Source organism: Phyllostomus hastatus, unplaced genomic scaffold (assembly GCF_019186645.2).
Source record: "Phyllostomus hastatus isolate PE091 unplaced genomic scaffold, TTU_PhHast_1.1 phas_scaffold_93, whole genome shotgun sequence".
NCBI classification, from domain to species: Eukaryota; Metazoa; Chordata; class Mammalia; order Chiroptera; family Phyllostomidae; genus Phyllostomus; species Phyllostomus hastatus.
In genome coordinates this window covers 38,557,329-38,576,436 of record NW_025334042.1, presented here as the reverse complement: position 1 = coordinate 38,576,436, position 19,108 = coordinate 38,557,329, and the positions used below count along the sequence as shown (strand labels likewise).

The following is a 19,108-nucleotide window of genomic DNA, read 5'->3' as shown; positions in this document are numbered from 1 at the left end:
TTTTAAACCTGTTTTTACTAGCTTAAATATATATGTCTCTCACACACATACACATATGTATATATACGTGTGTGTGTGCATATATATGTATTTGCCCCCTCCTTTGTTTTGGCTTTATCATCAACTTGCCTTTTCCTGACGTTTCCCCCTCCTTAAAGTATCATACATTAATTTGGGTTTATGCATATATGAAAGTTTGGCACAAAAATAGGTTTCTTTTTACTGTATTGTCAGACATGAGTATATGGTCTTCAGGAAGGTCACTCAAGCAGCAGTTATTTAATTTATGTAAATAATTATTTAATTTGAGAGGTAGAATAAAGGCACACATACCTAAAATGGTTACAGATTTTAATATTTTGGTAATGCATTAGGACTCTTAATAAGAGTATGATGAGAATTCAAACCAACTTAAAGGAGAAGGAATTTATTAGTACATATAACTGAGAATGAGGTCAAGCATGGATGTATCCATGGGCTCCAGAACAGTGTCATTAGTAATATCACTCTGTTTTTTAAAAGTCTGTGTTCACTTTATTTTCTGTCAAATCACAATGATCTGCAGTTGCAGGCTTACATAATCAGTATCGCCACCCTAGGTTGTAGTGGTGAGGGATTCTTCTTTTTCTAATGGCTTCAACCAAAGTCAAAGCTTCAACAAAAGTTCTGGGATCGAGTCCTTCTGGCCTAGCTTGGGTGACATGCCCTGAACCAATTATTGTAGCCTGAAGGATCGAGTGTTCTGGGCAAGTATGTGTCATATTTTACTCTTACCAAAGTTAATGTTGCAGGTAGGATGGGGAGTCAGGATAAATGCTGTATGAATCACATTAACTAAAAATGAGGGGGCTGGAAGTTTCTCCAGAGGAAAATCAGGACTTTTGTTACTAGAAACTAGGTTGATGGGAATATTCACTATAGTATAAAACTGTAATAGTTATGTAATAACAGTTTGTTAGATTCCCTGTGTGCCTTAGTTGGAATGGTTCTTAAATGTTTTTGCATATCGGAGTCATCTGGGAAGCTTTTAAATGTATTGATGCTCAGACCAGTCAAATCACAATGCTTGGGGGGTAGTACCAGAGCTCTGTATTTTTCCCTGGAAGTTCCAAAATTTGGTTTCAGTACATAGCCAAGCTGAAGAGCATTTATATTACTGTCCTTAAACTTTATAGTGGATTAGGATCACCTAGAGATCTTGTTTAAAATGAGAAGTGTTAGGGCCCACACCAGAGATTGGGAGATTGGGATTGAGTACATCTGAGGTGGGACCTCAGGCATTCATATATGGTACTATTTGTAAGTCCTAGAACTGATTTGAAAAGCATTATGTTAGATTGTTAGCATCTTGAAAATTTGCCAGTTTTAAGTTATTCAGTTTGTGGATTACTGTTAAGTCATTTTTTCACCTACTAGTTTATAGGCTGTTTGGTAATTTATTTCTTATTTCTGATTGATATGCTTATTCCTCTATCAGCATTTCCGCTACTGGGTTCTACAGAGACAAATATAGTATGGGCATAAGTATATGCAACTTCAAATTATTTTGAGGTTGCATCAAAAAGATTGATTCTCACATCATAAAATCCTATGTTTGTCCAGAGTATTTGTCTTTAACATAGTTAAAGACATCAACTCCTAGAACCCATTTATCTCCCAGGTTACCTTTTTACATTAGTTCCTTTTTGCCCTTTAACCTCAAAAGCTCAAAATTAAAGTAACTTAGTGTTAATAAATGTTTCTGTGATTAATGTCTAATATGTGCCTTGAAATCATTTATTACTGTGTACTGTTTTGCTGATCCCAAACATTGCATAATCAAAATAGGACACCTACTTTCTGACATTCAACCCTTTTTGGACACAATTGCCTAATATTCCCTCTGATGCTTTAAGCAGTTGTTTTCCTCTCTTTGTGAGAGATGACTTGACATATTATTTTGAATCTTATGCATTTATGATAAAGATGAAATTACATTATAAAATATGCATACTATTCATTTTAGTTTACCTGTGGCTAGACAGTGTACTGTATGATGCTTAACATTTCCTTTTTCTGCTGTTTTGTTTTTAAATAGGCTAATAGCGCGCCAGCTTGCTAAGATTCATGCTATCCATGCACACAATGGCTGGATTCCCAAATCTAATCTGTGGCTCAAGATGGGGAAGTACTTCTCTCTCATTCCCACAGGATTTGCAGATGAAGATCTTAATAAAAGGTAAAATTACTTTTACATTCAAAATGATGTTTTACATTGCTTTATTCTAAATAGTGGGTCTAAAAGATAACTACAAAGTCTTTGTATGTAAATTCTGGTTTGCTTTATCTCTTTTCATTTAAATAAAATAATCATGATTTATTCAACTCTCAGATGTCACTATAGAAATAAAATCACTCTCTTCCCCAGGTGAGCCCTCAGCTCCCTCCTCAAAAAACCCTACAAAAAGCAGGGGATATAGGAATAGGTAGAGGTGAGGGGCCAAAAATAAAGATAGAACATTTATTGGCAAGTAAATGAAATATAAAGATCACTAAAAATGGGTATGTTTTTGCATAGTATGAGAGTTGGCCATTGAGACTTTAAAAAAATAATTTTTGTTCAAAGCTATTTTAAATAGGCCTAGAGGTCTATATTGGGGCAGCATAGTAATATTGGAGTGTGAAAAACTTTGTGTTGTTTTAGTTTACTAACTACTGAAGTGCCATGTAATGTAGTTGGACATTTGTTTACTAGTCTTACTCAGATTTTGTAAGACTGTTCAAATTTAGTATTTCATTATTTTTTATATAAAACAATTTATAAATCAGTTTTTAGAATCTATTAATATAAAAATTGGAATTTTATTTTGTTCTTTATATCTAAAGTGTTCACGAAAACTTCAGTTTTTGTATTTAGGAAGTCTTTAAGAACAACAGAAACATGTAGGACCTATAGATTTTTTCTTTAAAAAAATAATTTATTAGGGAAAATTGTTTTGTTGAGTATGATTATTTCAATGATTAGTTTGAGTCACTCTGTAACTGTTTATATCTGCAGATATTTTGTCAAACTTTCAATTTGATAGGATATTATACCCCTTTAATTGGGATATGTTTGGAAGTATGTCCTGTGTATTGAGGAAGTGACAGCATAGAAGCAGAAAATTCTCTTTGGAAATAGCTATTTTATTGAAAGATTTTTAGGGAAGACCACTTAAAAATAATGAAGTACATAGCAATGGTGAATGTAAGATTTTCTTGATAATAGCAAAGTTGAGAGTAAGTATATATCATTATATAGGTTCAGAGCACATTATATAGGTTCTGGAGCCATATAGCGTGGGGATCAAATCTCAGTTCTGCCAGTTAACTTTTCTGCTTTTTATTTTATTTTTTATTATTTTTTAAATTGTTGTTCAATTACAGTTGTCCTCCTTTTTCCCACATTAATCTCCCCTACCCACTGACCCTCTCCCACACTGAATCCTACCCCCATTGATGTTGTCTCTAGGTCCTTTATACATGTTCCTTGACTTGACCCTTCCCCTTCTTTCCCGTTACCCCCCGCACCCCTCTGGTTACTTTCAGTTTGTCTCCTATTTCCATGTCTCTGGTTCTGTTTTGCTCGCTTGTTTGTTTTATTGGTTAGGTTCCACTTATAGTGAGATCATATGATATTTGTCTTTCACTGCCTCTCTTCACTTAACATAACTCTCTCCAATTTTACCCATGTTGTCATGAAGGGTAGGAGTTCCTTCTTTCTTTCTGCTGCATAGTATTCCATTGTGTAAATGTATGGTAGTTTTTTGATCCACTCATTTACTGACGGGCACTTAGTTTGCTTCCAGCACTTGGCTGTTGTAAATTGTGCTATGAACATTTGGGGTGCGTAGGTTCTTTTGAATTGGTGTTTCAGGATTCTTAGGGTATAATCCCAGCAGTGGAATTGCCAGGTCAAAAGGCAGTTCTATTTTTAGGTTTTTGAGGAAACTCCACACTGTTTTCCACAGTGGCTGCACCAGTCTGCATTCTCACCAACAGTGCACTAGGGTTCCCTTGAACATTTCTGCTTTTTAACCTTGGGCAAGTTACCTATTTCTTCATCTGTAGAATGGAAATAATGAGTAGTACATTTACCTTTGAGGGTTTTTGTGAGGGTTACTTGAGTTAGCATATAGAAAGTAGTTAGAACAGTGCCTGACCATTTACGTGCTAAGTAAATGTTAGCTGCTATTTTAAAAATTACTATTATTCAAACAAGGTTATTTAGGATAGGTTTTAGGTTATATTTCCTAGTCTCTCTTAGGTATGCTTTGAATTCTTGATGTCAGTGATACTTTGGACAAGCTGGAGATACTCATTGATTAATAACAGAATGAAAGCATCCTGCCCCAATAGAAAATATACAACTAGAACATTAAAAAAATTACTTTTTTGTTTGTACATGATTGTAATGATCATAATACTTTGAATTCTCTTTCCATTTAACTCTACTTTTAACATAGATTTTTGAATAGTTACAGCATTTTAAAAAGAACCTGTAAGGATTACTTTTGGAAACTGTTGTGTAGATGAGAAAGGAGTAGTGAGAAAAATACAGACCACCTGAGTAAGCAAATTTATTAAAGTAAATTCAGTGTACAGAATCATTATTATATTATAAAATGGAAAAATAAGGAATAATTTGAAAGACTAAAGAAAGAATAAAGAGAACTTCACTTAAAGTGTAAAGGAAAGAAGACAAAGAGTAAACAATTTTGTAAGCCTGGTGGTATTATTGAGGAATTTGTGGTGACACCATCTTTTTGCTTCATTTTTATCAAATTAATACAGATATAGGATAATAAAGAATAAAAAATATAAGGTAAAGAGCTATGATCTCTAAGCCAGCTTACCACACTGCCTCTCACCCTTCCCAATCTGGCTATTCTGAGGCAATTTCTATAGCAGATAATAGAAGAATTCTATGACATGATTGTCATATGATAATAAAATAATTATATGATTGTCATGTAATAATGAGTCAATATAGTGATAATAATATCTAGTGGCTTTGAAATTGCTGATTCATATTGCATTTACCCTTCCAAACTTGAAATAGATATTATAGTTCCTTAATGGACTGTCCTTGTAACTTTAAGTAATACACTTAAACCTCTTTTTATTAAACTCTTTGTGTTTTGTTTTTCCCATGGACAAAATGGAGATAAATGAAAAACAGAATACTGCTTAGTGTTAGCTATTAGCTCTATATATTACTTTTTCCTTCAATTTTGTAGTGATATATTTTTACCTTTTTGCTCTATATTTTAACTATAACTCAGTTTCTTTTTATTCATATTTAAGTTCATTGTAAAGGTTTTTCTTTATTCCAGCTTTTGGAATAATTGGCTTGTTTTAATTCAGAACTCTGCAATTGAGTGGAAAGAACTTCTTAACTTAGATATTAATCCTTAGTCAAACTTGAAAAAAATATCATCAATCTAAACAAGATAAAACTCTTCTTTTAAAACTAAAAGGTTCCTAAGTGATATCCCAAGCTCTCAGATTCTTCAGGAAGAGATGACTTGGATGAAGGAGATTCTTTCCAACCTGGGCTCACCTGTTGTGCTTTGCCATAATGACCTACTGTGTAAGAATATAATCTACAATGAGAAACAAGGTAGGTATTTGACCTTAGCAGTAAGTAGATGATTTCTTTGATGTTCTTAATGGTCTTTTGATCTTTGTATCAAATTTAAATCAAATGCAGGGATTGAAAACATGCATAAAGTCTTTAAAAAATTTTTAGGTGATTAAGTCATGGTAGCTGTGCTAAACTATGCATATATATTCCCTGTATATTTGTATAAATGTTTCTTAGAATTGGTTTAATAGAACAAATTGGTTCTTGTTAAGCAAGTTTTACATGAAAAATGATAAAAATGACTTTGTTTATAAATATAACTGTACAACCTACTTGACAATTCATGGTTTGAAAATACACCTGCTTGTAATGGGGGCTATTGAAATACCAATTGACTTTCCACTACTTTATAAATATAGAAACTATGTCAGTGTTAGAAAGGACAATAGCATTAGAAACAAATATGTCTCCAGGTTTTCTTTTACCTGTTTACTACACTGGTTTGTTTTAGGTAGTTCGATGTTAAGGAGAGAGCCACAGATGGAGGAAATGTTTTGTAGTTGCTGAAATTTATATCTACTAAAGTAATAATCAAGAAGATCTGGTAAATAGTTTTAACATATTTTGAGGTAGACAATGAAACTTTTGGTGAAGTGTTTTCTGTGACTGTTTATGTCTTTCTGTATTCAAATTCTCTAAATTTTCATATTTAAGAAACACTTGGTTATATTATTTGATAAATTGGTTTGAGGTTTGGTTGCTAAACAACAGATGTCCTTCCGTATTAAATTGAAATTTAAAAATACAATTTTGGTTGAAGGATTAGTTTTCAGAAGTCTGTCTGAAACTATGAAGCTAATGCATTTTGTGGGAAATCAGTTTAGGAGATAATCATTATAGCTGGAAGATTGTTTTGAATCAAAAGTGTGCTGTTGTGAACATATTAAAGCCAAAGAATTCTGATTAAATGGTCATAATTATTACACTACTATTTGTGACCGTTCTTAATAGATTGTAAATTGAGACTATGCTAACACAAAGGTGATTAATCTTTGTAACCAGCTGTAACTTGAAGAAAACCAAGTAAAGAACACTGTCAAGGGTGGTAGCCTGAGGCAGCTATTTTCAAAAACAGATTTGAGTACCTTTCATATTTGATATTTTAGTGTGGATTAAGATTCCCCTATTTAAAAATATACTGAGTTAACATCTTTATTTTGAATATCTGGAAGTTTTTGTGTGGAATTAATTTTTTAAAACTTCAGGAATACCCTTAAATGTTAAGTACTTGACAGTGTTCTTTAATATTTTATTATCCATTTATTATATATAATTGTCATAGTATATATGTACTACATTATATACTAGTAACCAAATCTCAATGCCATTTGTGAGACAAGAGTGTTAGTTATGCATTAAAGTGATTATTAACAAGACCAAATATCACATTATTTTATATAATGAAATTTCAGGTGAGGGACTTCATCTTATCTTTGAAGTGGACACTCAGCTTTATTTTTAACTGCAAGTTAATCAAAGAGAGTCTATTTCCTTTTAACTTTTCATACTTTTTTCTTTTGCATATTCATTTCATAGAATGAACTTGTTTATAAAACTAAAATAGAAGGGACCAAAAAAATCAGATTACTTTGTCTTATGTATTAAAAAGTATATTTTTATGTTTTAATCTTACCAGCTACCTATCTAAACTGTTGATCAGTGTTATGAAAACGTCTCATATTTTCAAATGAAATATTTATGCTTCAGTTTGGCTTTAGGAATTCAAAGTTGTCATTTGTTATATTGCCAAGAGTTACCTAAATCATACTTTTATGTCTAATATTTTCCCTACACAGAAGAATAAATTTCCAAGTTTAACAAATGTATTTATTTTGGTATATATTTTAGAGTTTACCCTTCTTCACAGATGTCTGCTATATATCATTTGTTTATTGTCTTTGTGGTTATGTTTATTATAGAGATGTTCTGTTATTTTTACTTACCAGTGGTTTTATAGTGTTTGTTAGAAAGGCCAGTGTGGACTTCATGGCATCCATAAAAAATAAATAAATTCTGTGATTAGTTGATAATCATTAAGAAAATGGGGTTGGAATCTTGTTTTAAGTAAAATCTAAAACTCCTGAAAGTGTGGCTGGTAGTTTTTACTGTTAATTATCTTACTCTATTTTAAATTAGGAACTAGTGGTTTTGAAGTATTATTATATGACATGTTTGTCTTTAGAAGGATCTGGTACCATGCCCCAGACTTTTTTAAAAATACAAATTCTATTAATTTAGTAAATTTAATAGCAAAAAAACAAAAGAGACTGTAGCTTAGCATTAGTGTTATACTTAGAGCTTCAATCTGGAGGAGGATAATAGAAATGAGAAATGTATCACAAAGTTCTTTTCCTTAATTAGTTACCTGGTATAGCATCTAAAAGTCAAATGTTAAATCTTTTGGGGTTAAAATAATTTGTGTATACAATAAATAAAAACTGCATATTATACTCAAAACAAGCTTGATTTATTACTTTTTAAATTTTTAATGTATTGGGTTGGCCAAAAGTCCGTTTATTTTTTCTGTAAAATAAAACATACATTTTTCATTTTCACCAATTTTATTATTTGGATATTTTGAGTATGTCAGCTATTTCCCATGTGGTATAATGTTGATTGTTCTCAATTAATGTTTCAATTTGATCACTGTCAACTTCAACTGGTTTCAATGACCTTGGAATATCGTCCAGTGAGAAAGCTCCAGCACGAAACTTTGCAAACCACTTTTGACACATTTGATCAGTCACAGCTCACAGCACCTTCTCCACCCAATGCACAAATCTTTTTTTTGCATTTCAATTGCATCTTCACCTTTCTTGAAATAATAAAGCATAATAGGCCAAAAATGTTGCATATTTTCTTCCATCTTCAGTATTAAAATGGCTGCTCAAAAATACACCAATTTTATTACCTTTTTTTAAATGCATGCTGGCATGACAGTTGTCACAATACAATAAAACAAAATTATTTCGAATGAAATTAAAGACAACTAAGTGCTACTAGAACCATCTTACATTAAAAAAAAAAAAAAGAACTTTTTGGCCAACCCAGTAATTTGAGCTCAGGGCCTTATCATTTCATACCCACCTATGAGATATCAGTATATAAAAATAAGAAGAAGTAAGCCTTGACATGAAACTCAGTGTATCTCTGTAGTATGTTTTAGATCCTTTATATCTCAAAAGTGTAAATTTTAGTTTAACTTAATGAATTTATCCTGTGTCATTTTGACATCCCTGCATGTATTTTTCAACCATAATAAATTAGATTTTGTTTGTAACTAAATTTAAAAAATCACATTAACTCTTAAAAGCAGATATATTTAAGCTTAGTTAATAACCAAGAGAAGTCCAAAAGGACATAGATTTTTGGAACTAAGCATACTTGGGTTCAAATTTCTGCTCAATCACATATGGAAGTAAGTGCTATTAGAAAAGTCATTTTATTTTTTTAATTGTTTATATTTGATTCTGTGCCAGAATCACCTAGGTAACTGGACAAAAATCCAAGACCAATGAACAAGAATTTCTATGGATGGGCTTAAGAATCTGCATGTTTAACAGAGTTCCCTTCAGTACTTATATTGTTGATAGTTTAGAACTTTAGTTTGCTTTATATTCTTTTTAGACAAAATCTACTTCTGATGGATGGTTCCTGACATTATCACGCTTATTAAGTATATAACACTGAGGTACTTGGCAGCTCTCAGTTATAGCTGTCTATACTGTCATTGGAATTGGCAGACTTTTTCTGTAAGATGCTAGATAGTACATATTTTAGGCCTTACATTCCATATTATAGTCTCTGTTGCAACAACTGTGTAACTTTGTGTTGTAGCCCAGGCAGCCCTAGATAATATATAAATATGTGTGGCTCTGTTCCAAAAAAACTTTATTTAAAGAGCAGGCAGTGGCCTGGCTTGATTTGGCCTCAGCATACGTAGGTCCAACCCCTGTATTTTGTTTCTGGGATACGTTTTACAAAATGTATCTGATTCTGAAAAAGTGAAAATGATTATTGTAAGCCAGAATGTTTACTCTGTCCTATACCTAGGAATTATGACTCATAGGTATGAAATGCCAATTCAGTTTGCTTCTAAGTACAACTTAGTCTGTCTTGACTGTACCTTGAGTGATTAAAGTTTAAAAATACATGAATGTATGTGTGTATATATATAAATACATATTCTTTAAAAAAATAAGATTGTACTTATTTATTTTTAGAAAGAGGGGAAGGGAAGGAGACAGACAGGGAAAGAAACATCGTTGTGTACAAAACAGTTGCCCCTCACACACCCCCAACCAGGAACCTGGCCCACAACCCAGGCATGTGCCCCTGACTGGGAATTGAACTGGCATCCTTATGGTTCTCAGGCCACGCTCGATCCACTGAGCCATACCAGCCAGGGCTGTGAGTACATATTCATATAGACATACACATGAAGACTGAGAACCCTGAAGTTTATAGGCATCTTCACCAGTGAATGTTAAAGGAAAGGTAGGCATCACAGGAAGAAATACTGCCACTGCCTCTTCTTACCATGTCAGTTGACAGGACTCAGGAGTATGGGAGAAGAGAGAGCTTCCTTTCTGCAGTTGATGGTAGCTGTCAAGACTTTTGAAAAGTTAGCCTCAAAATTTAGGTGGTTTTTAAACAGCAGCCTATTTTTCGCCTTCAGAGACATGACATCTTAAAAAGGTAAGAAAAGAATACTCAATGATATGGTGATAGGATTTGTTACATAAGAAAACCAAAAGCAGCAGTTCTTGCTTCTTAACTGTAAGACTTACCAGTTATCTTTTAAAGTAATAATTAATTAAAAGATTTATATGAAGTAGAACAAATTATAATGCTGCTTATTGCCTGATTTCAAATCTAATATTTTAATTTCTACTAATCCTTTAGCTGCTTACATGTTAGAAGTAATTGCTAAGTTTTTTAGACTGTTGTCTCATGTCTTGATACTCTGCCATTGTTTATTGGTGGCTTTTTCATTTTTATACCTCTCCTCATTCCTTCATATAAAGATTTCTATATAACTTTTAAGTTTCGGTAATGGCCACCATTGATTATTTTCTATGTCTGCAAAATACAACCAGCTGAATTACAGCTATTTAAGGAAATAAAAATGACTGGGGAAAAAAGATTTTTCTGGGAATTATAACATAAACCAGGTTTTTCTTTAGAGTTTTGCACAGTATAAATGGAAAATGGGCCAGTCGCCATTTGCCATCACTTGATTGGATCTAAATCTTACCCACTGTTATTCATGAAGAGGCATTGTTGTTTTACTGACATTTTAATAACTTTCAAGAGGGGTTTTTTGGTTGTTTTTTGTTTTTTTCTTGGTTGTTTTTATTTTAAAATTAAATATGAATTTATTTTTGTATTTGGTAATCTATATTTTCCAGAGTGGAATTGTTATGAAGGATAGTTAAACCTTGTTTTAACTTGTATTTCAGATCATAGTTGGCGTAAAATAAAATATCCCTAAATCAGGTAATAAAAGGACTGTAAAAAGAGTTACCTAAAATAATTACTAGTTTAAATGGGGTTTTCTTGTGCATATATTTAGTCCCACTGTGTGTGTGTATACTTGAATATGAATGTCAAAAATGCTACTTTGTTCTTTGTCATTTTTCATAGTTATTTCTCCCACACTCCATTTAAACGTGTGTTACCATTATGTCTCAGCATTCTCTGAAAAACCTTCATTTGTTCCACTAGCATTTTAATGCTTCTCGTGGGTTAGGTATTGCTCTGTGGATTGCATAATGAAAGATGAAAGGGACCTACTTACCTTCCAGAAAGCCATATGCCATGTAGTGGAGGAGTAAGATTATGAAACAGATATTTACATTCACAATGATGAGTGCTGTGCTGAAGGCTACTACTGGACAGCAGAGTGAGGAATGAAAAGATAGTTTCCCAGAGAAGAATATTCCTTTTTCCTGTGTAAAAGAGAAAGCATTTTGCTAACATTAGTGTGACCATGGTAATACTTTATATTCTCTTTCTGCTTTGCCTAAAACTACACAGTAGAGTAAGTTGGAAAGATTCAGGGTATTATATTGGTTATTGTACTTTTTATCTTTATTCCTTTCTCCTTAACAACAGCAAAATAAAGGAATCCAAAAGAATATCATGTGAATCATAGTCTTAGTTAATATAATTTTTTTTCACTTTTAAACTCGTTTAAAAATTGGCTGACTTTCAGTTCTACTGAGATTTGAACAATTAACTTAGTGTTATTTTATTACTTAGTGGATTTTATTACTGTGAAGGTATGCAAGAAACACAGTAATAAAAAAAATGTAGCTTTTGAAAATTCAGAGTATATTCACTAATCTTAGGCTTTACCTATTATGTGCTAGTCAGTGTGCAAATTATATAAAGATAAATAGTACATAGCCTTAGACTTTAAAGCACTACTTTATTTTTTGGAGGTCAGGGGTCTCTTGAGAATTTGGTGAATTGAGAATTCCTTCAGAAAATGCATATACATATAAAATTTTGTATAAAATTTTAAGGAATATTCTGATTTTTTCCACTCTTGAAATCCTAATTAAAAATTCATGTCTTAAAGAATTAACAAGATAATCATGCCATATAAACTGTTAATTATTAATAGTGATGTGGATGTTCCTCTAAATAACTGGAAATTCTAGAAGTCATAAGTTAAATTTGCAGAAGAAAAAAATGTAGTACTTTCTGTTACTAGAAAGCAATTTTTAGTAATTTGATTTTTCTGGCACCCAAAATAAGGGAAGTAGGCATCTTTAATTTTACTTTGTTGCAGAAGATTAAATTTAAGGTTGAGTTCCACTTTGTTTGCAAAAGTTTGAAAAAGAATAGTTAATGCAGATTTTTTAAAAAGTTTTTCCTTTTAAGCTTTGTGTCTTGTAAAATGTGAGTTTGCCAAATTTTCTTCATCTGCTACAGATTAGGTATGCCATTGTTGCTGCCATGTGGCGGCGCACCCCGTGCTTCTTAAACGCACTGACTGGAGGTTTGTCGCATCACTTGTTCACATGCACGGAGCCTGGTAACAGCCTCATCTGTATCTTCTTAGCTTCATTTTCTTATTTTAAAAATTTCATTATTTATAAACTCGACATAGCATATGAAAAAAGGCTAGTTTAATAAGTTAATGCTACTACAAAAAGTCATTGCTAAAACATTCATATGAAACGGATTTTAACTTTTGTTAAAATGAATGATCTATGATTTAGTTGAATTGTGTCTACAGGCAGGCATGTTTTACCTGCTATTTTATCTATACTTGCCAAATTCTGAATATAATTTTGAAAATTGAAATTGAAATTTGGCAAAAGTAATCTTCAGGACTGGGCTGTGTATTTTTATTGGCATGTTAACAGTTCATATGAGCTTTACAAGAATTTATGTTTAAAGGTTAGAACAATCAACAGCTGCAATTAAAACATTTTTACATTAAAACTGTTTGGTTAGTTCAGTTGTGCAACTTGGTAAGTTTTGAATCCTGATTTCTTGATGACCAAGTAGGATAGGTATCTCCCAAATAATTGTTTTTAAGTCTGTTGTCTGTTTACAGATTTGTTTAGAGAATTCATCTTGATCTTTTTAAACTGTCATTTTTTCCCTCCTAAAAGTAATGTTACTTGTAAAGAATTCAAAATATAAAGGAAAAAGGATCACTTGTCTGTCACCGGTAATGAAACCAAAAGCCATTCCTCTTTTTTTTCCCTTATGTATTATTTGTTTTTTCCCTCTCTTTAAGCATAATATTTTAATAATTTGGATTACTACATTTACTATTTGGTATCTTTCTTTCTTATATTTGTAATTCTCCTAGTAATTAAATCATCTTTGAAAATGAAATTTTTTCATGGCTGCAAAGTGTTTTCTCATGATGGTGGTCTTTACTCTCTTATTCTCAGAGGAATCTAGAAAAAAAAATTAAAACACATTTTGACTTCCCATTCTGTGGTTTAGGGAAGTGATTTGGTTAACTTTAAGACTTTCCATGGGATTTTCTTGTGTGAATTCAACACTATGATACTTGTGATGGTTGGATTGCCATCAGTAATTTATTGTAGCTACCAGCATTTTACAATCTTATCTTTATTTTGTCACTATGCATGTAGATTTTAATTACTGGGCTTTGATACTTTCATGATTCTCAGTTATTTTATTCTAGATTTGACTATTAAGTAAGTTTAGAATTATGTGTTAATTGCAGTTACATTAAAATACTGTTTTTATGTAAAATACTTCATTTGCCATGACATTTTTGTCATAAATTCTGTTTTTCTGAGTTTAAATAAGATTAACATACATCCCCAAATTAAACATATATATCTAACAAGACATTATAGTTCACAAGATTTTTTTTTGAATTGCCAGTGTGTACAAGACCATAGGTGTTTTTGCCTTAGTATGAACTGTCTTCAAAAGATGGTGTAACTAGGCATATGCTAATCATTTTCACAATTGTAGCTTAGAAACTATTTTTATAGCCATCTCTGTTTATGTATCCATTTTAATTGTTGGCCCTCCTAAGCCTTTGCATTTTTGATTCCTATAGACAGTGACTAGTTTTGATGCTCAACTTTTTCTATCGTCTCTCTGAAAGAAAAAAAATTGAACATGTATGTTTGTTGAGCCAAAAATCCTCTTTAGCACTCAGTGTACCTTTGCTTTAAAAAAAAAGAAAGATAAAACAACCACTTCAGCTGCTCAGACATGCTATTGGAAACCTTAGTTATGTGGCATTCCAGGGAAATGTAAGAGTTTGATTGCAATTAAATTCTTTAATTGGGGATATTGAGTTGATCAGCAAGTGTTAATAGCGCACTCATGGTTCACAGAATTCAGGTCTTTCAGAGCTTATATTTGATTCATATATGTAGATTAGCTTGTTAATTCACTGTTGAAGTATCATAGATTAATTTTTTGTTCAAATTGCTTAATTATTAACAATTTCCAAAGATAGTATTCTTTTCTAATTAAGTTTTAATTTTTAAGTAACTGATGCCCCCATGTGGTGAGAGATATTTTGCTTATGTTTGAAATTGGAGAATGACTGACTATACAATATTTTGACCTTTTTTGATTATAGTGGACATTAGTGCTCGTAAAGAAGCTGTTGACTAAGATACATAATTTGAATTTTATAAAGCTCATTGCCATAAAATTCACAGCCTTACCCTGTATTGTCTCAGAAGTGCATATAACCAAGCAAGTACGATGAGACAAAATATTGGAATCTGTTTAATTACTAGATTAGGGATTTTCTGATCTTATATATGATTTCTTATGTCTTTGTTTTTGTGTCTCACATAGGTGATGTACAGTTCATTGATTATGAATAACAAAATATTGGAAGCTACTTAATTACAAACAGCTTAGGGATTTTCTGATCTTATATATGATTTCTTATGTCTTTGTTTTTGTGTCTCACATAGGTAATGTACAGTTCATTGATTATGAATACTCTGGATACAACTACCTGGCATATGATATTGGAAATCATTTCAATGAATTTGCAGGTAAAATTCAGGGCTTAAATAATGGCGTAGCATATATAACTTTGATAAGATACTTTTAGAATTGCTTTCTTTTTCTTTAAAATAAGTAAACTGAAAATAGGAGCAACATTTTTATAACTTCTCCCTGACCTTTGTTCTCTGTTTTTTTTGAGGGTTTTTGTTTTTTAAGATTTTTATTTATTTTAGAGAGGGAATGGAGGGAGAGAGAGAGAGAAACATCAATGTGCGGTTGCTGGGGGTCATGGCCTGCAACCCAGGCATGTACCCTGACTGGGAATCGAACCTGCGACACTTTGGTTTGCAGCCTGCACTCAATCCACTGAGCTACGCCAGCCAGGGCTGTTCTCTGTTTTTTATTACTAGAGGACAGAGGGGACTTCTTCCTTAATTTAATTTCTTAAGGAAAATAAGTAATTGTTGTAGCTTCTGTTTAGACCTAATATAGTGCAAGGTGCTTTACAAATCTCATCTCACCTTTTTTCTCCACAACAATTTTGTAAGTTAGGTAATATTCCCAGTATACAGATGAGGGAAGTAACTTATCAAGGTCACAGTAAAATACAGAGAACTCTGATTTGAAACCAGTGTTTTTTATCATTTATAAGCCTTTGCTATTTCCATTGTATACTTGGACTTTTGGAATGTTGGTTAGCTAAAAAGCTTCCAAAATTTTTCTTTTTTGTCTTTGGCTGTGAATAATTGAAAAGCTGATCATTTTTGCCCCTGAAAATTATTTTAGTTTTTTTAATGTAAGTGGAAGTAATTTAAAATATATTTTATAACTATATACAGAAACATGAAATGCTCTAAAACTAAAGAATTGGAAGTGTCCCTGGATGGTTTACACCTAATAGGAATTTTACGTTGCCGAATTTGTATTTGTATTTGTATTTATATTTATATTTGTATTTGTATTTGTATTTGCATGCATTCATGTATTTTCTTGTACTTTAGGTTACCAGGCTGGGAAAAAAGTGGAAAAGTTTTAGTTTACATGTATTCAGTAATTTCTGTACACCATGCTTATCATGTATATGCCGTATCTCTACATATGTACTGTACATATTTCCATATCTCTTTAGGAAGGGAAAGCAGCAGTTTATATAATGAAATGTCACCATGTTAGAATTAAAGGTAATCACTGCTGTGTATATGAGAGGAAACTCCACTGATCTTAATATGACTTTATGTAGGAAAAAACTAAGCTAACACTTGAGAGTTAGGTAGCATTTGCATGTGCAGATAGAAGAGAAAGGAGGGTACTGCAGGAAGGAGGAAGAAAATTTGAAGGTGAATATACTTATTTTTGTAGGACATTAAATTCATGAAGAAGAATAGAAGGTTATAAGACCAGAGAGGTAAAGATTGACCAACTTAATAAGGTTAACAAGAACCTTAACAAGAACCTTGAATGCTGGGCAAAATAGTATGAACTTTATCTTCTAGGTTAGCTTTTGCAAACTGCAAATGATGAAATCAAATTTGTGGGGTAATTATTTTAAAGCAATTGCCAGAAAAGAACTAGAAAATATCATAGTTGGAAGGTATAGTTAGGGTAAATAATGGTTTGTGAAACTTAATATCAGATGTGCGTGTAAGGTTTCATTATAAAATCTATTTCTTACCCTGTGAGTAATGGTCAGGAACATTTTAGAGCCATAGTTCTAGGAAATGTTCTAAATATTATTGTGCACAAGAATCTTCTGGGCTGTTTATTAAAATGAAGATTTGGTGCTTCTGATGTAAGTAGTTTTAGCTTCACACTTTGAGGAAAAATTGAAGCAATGTGAATTGATTATGGCGATCAACTGTATTGTGCATTCAGATTTAAGTTGTGACGCATTATGATTGATTGGCTTATTTTAATAAATGCTAATTAAATCTAGTATTTCAGCCAAATGTTTTCTTTTTTCTGAAAATTATGTAGATGGTAAGAATTAGTAAATATTCATAAGAGACTGTGTTTTTAAAGTCATCATTGCTCTCTTTTATTCACTTTAGGTGTGAGTGACGTAGACTACAGTCTCTATCCAGGTAGAGAACTACAGAGCCAGTGGCTGCGTTCTTACCTTGAAGCCTACAAAGAATATAAAGGTTTTGGGACTGAAGTTACTGAAAAGGAGGTAGAAATACTCTTCATTCAAGTTAATCAGTTTGCATTGGTAAGTTTAAATGTAAACAACAGAAGAACTTTCATACGATTTTGGAACCTTTTAAATTTTCATCTTAGGAAACAGTTTCCCATTTTGAATTTTGTGAATTTTTGTTCAAAATAATGACAAAATGCAGTTGTTTACAATTCTTCCATTAGAATATTTTTGAGGACGAAGATTTTGTTTCACAACTACAATTTTTAACCCCTAGAACAACAGTGCCTGGTCACATGGTAGGTGCTCAGTAATTATTAGTTTAATGAATGGATTCCGTCTTTATGTTATTTTTCATAGCATAATCAAGGATAGATTTATGGGAAATGAGGTTTCCCACAATACATTAATTATTACATCTTAATGTTAATATGAGAAAACTATATTGGAAGAACAAGTAGAATTATATTTTCAAAACTTACCCAGTATTTTGTGTTCTTGACCTACTTCTGATAAATAATTTTTTCTAGTTTCTTTGATGTGTTAATGCCTTATTCTTATAAAGACTCACTTAAACTAGTTGATTTAATTTTTTTTTAGAATTATGTAATCCATAAGATTGAGCTTTCAGATAAGATGTTACACAATTACATTGAATACTAGGTTAAAGTTATTTTAGTTACTTCTTTTTAGTTTTAATATAATTCTGTAGAGTCGACATGGGGAGTTTCTCTGTGTATTCTGTACAAATAGATGCTGTTGGTGTCTCACATACGCATTGCTTCCATTGTCTTAAGAGCAGCATTTCCTCAGAGCTGTTCAGAATACATCTCAAGTAAGAGAGTGTGCAGAAATGGGACTTTACCCACTGTTCTGGATCAGTTTTCAGTAGAACTGTTTGCTAAATTAATGGTATGTTCTTCACCTGGTCCTAGGATGCCTGCTGTCTATTCAAGCATAGTCTCAAAGTAGAGAATACAATGTTTCTCATGAGGTCATTCAGTGAACTTCAGAATCAACCTAGTACTTTTATTTAGCTAATTTCTGTATTAATGTGAGGAATATTATTATTATTGTAGTCTGTATTTTTTTACATATACCTATTTGAAGAAATTAAATTATTCCTAAAGCATTGAATTTATTAATTCCCACATAAACTTCACAGAGCTTATAAATTCTTGGTCAGTAATCCTACTGTTTACTATTAGAGCGATAACTTGTATTCCCTTGTAAACTTTTGATGATATTTAACATCTTCATTTGGATCTTGTGGGGAGATGTGTGTGTGTGTGTGTGTGTGTGTGTGTGTGGAAAACAGTTACTTCTGGTTTGGGTACCAAGTTTTTATAGGTTTTCATTAATCAGATTTCTAGTACTTATTGTTACTCTAGGTCTGATAGATTGGAGGCTTAAAAAAGCACTAAAAAATAATGCATTCCTTCAAAGTGCTTATCATTTAGAAGGGCAGATAAAATGTAAAAAAGTGCCTTTCTTTGGATTAATATATGTTCCTATTTAAAATTCTTAGCAAATTAGTATTGTAAGAAAATTTAATCTGATTCTTTAAAAAATTTATATTTATTAAATGTGCAGCAAATATTTGTGAAATAGAAGATCCAATAGAAGGTCTTACAGAAAAAAGGATAATGAACACTTGCAGAGACATAAAACTTAAATACCTTTTAAACAATATTTCTTTTTCATTTGGTATGTCCTCAGAATTTACATATTCTTAGTGTTCACAGGATGAGTCTATTATGCTCTTCGTTCTTACTAAGAACTCAGAAATCCATTTATTAAGCCAATTTGGGTTTGAATTCATGTTA

General features: G+C 31.9%; 1 protein-coding gene across 2 annotated transcripts in view; it reads left to right on the top strand.

Moving 5' to 3' along the window:
* The window catches only part of ETNK1 (ethanolamine kinase 1), a 113,383-nt gene that overhangs the window by 78,657 nt on the left and 15,618 nt on the right, over positions 1–19,108 (top strand). For both annotated transcript variants that reach the window (XM_045829317.1, XM_045829318.1), the window contains 4 exons: positions 2,078–2,218; positions 5,499–5,641; positions 15,112–15,195; positions 17,197–17,357. In XM_045829317.1, the coding sequence (XP_045685273.1) occupies positions 2,078–2,218; positions 5,499–5,641; positions 15,112–15,195; positions 17,197–17,357 (529 nt within the window). The remainder of the gene's footprint in view (positions 1–2,077; positions 2,219–5,498; positions 5,642–15,111; positions 15,196–17,196; positions 17,358–19,108) is intronic.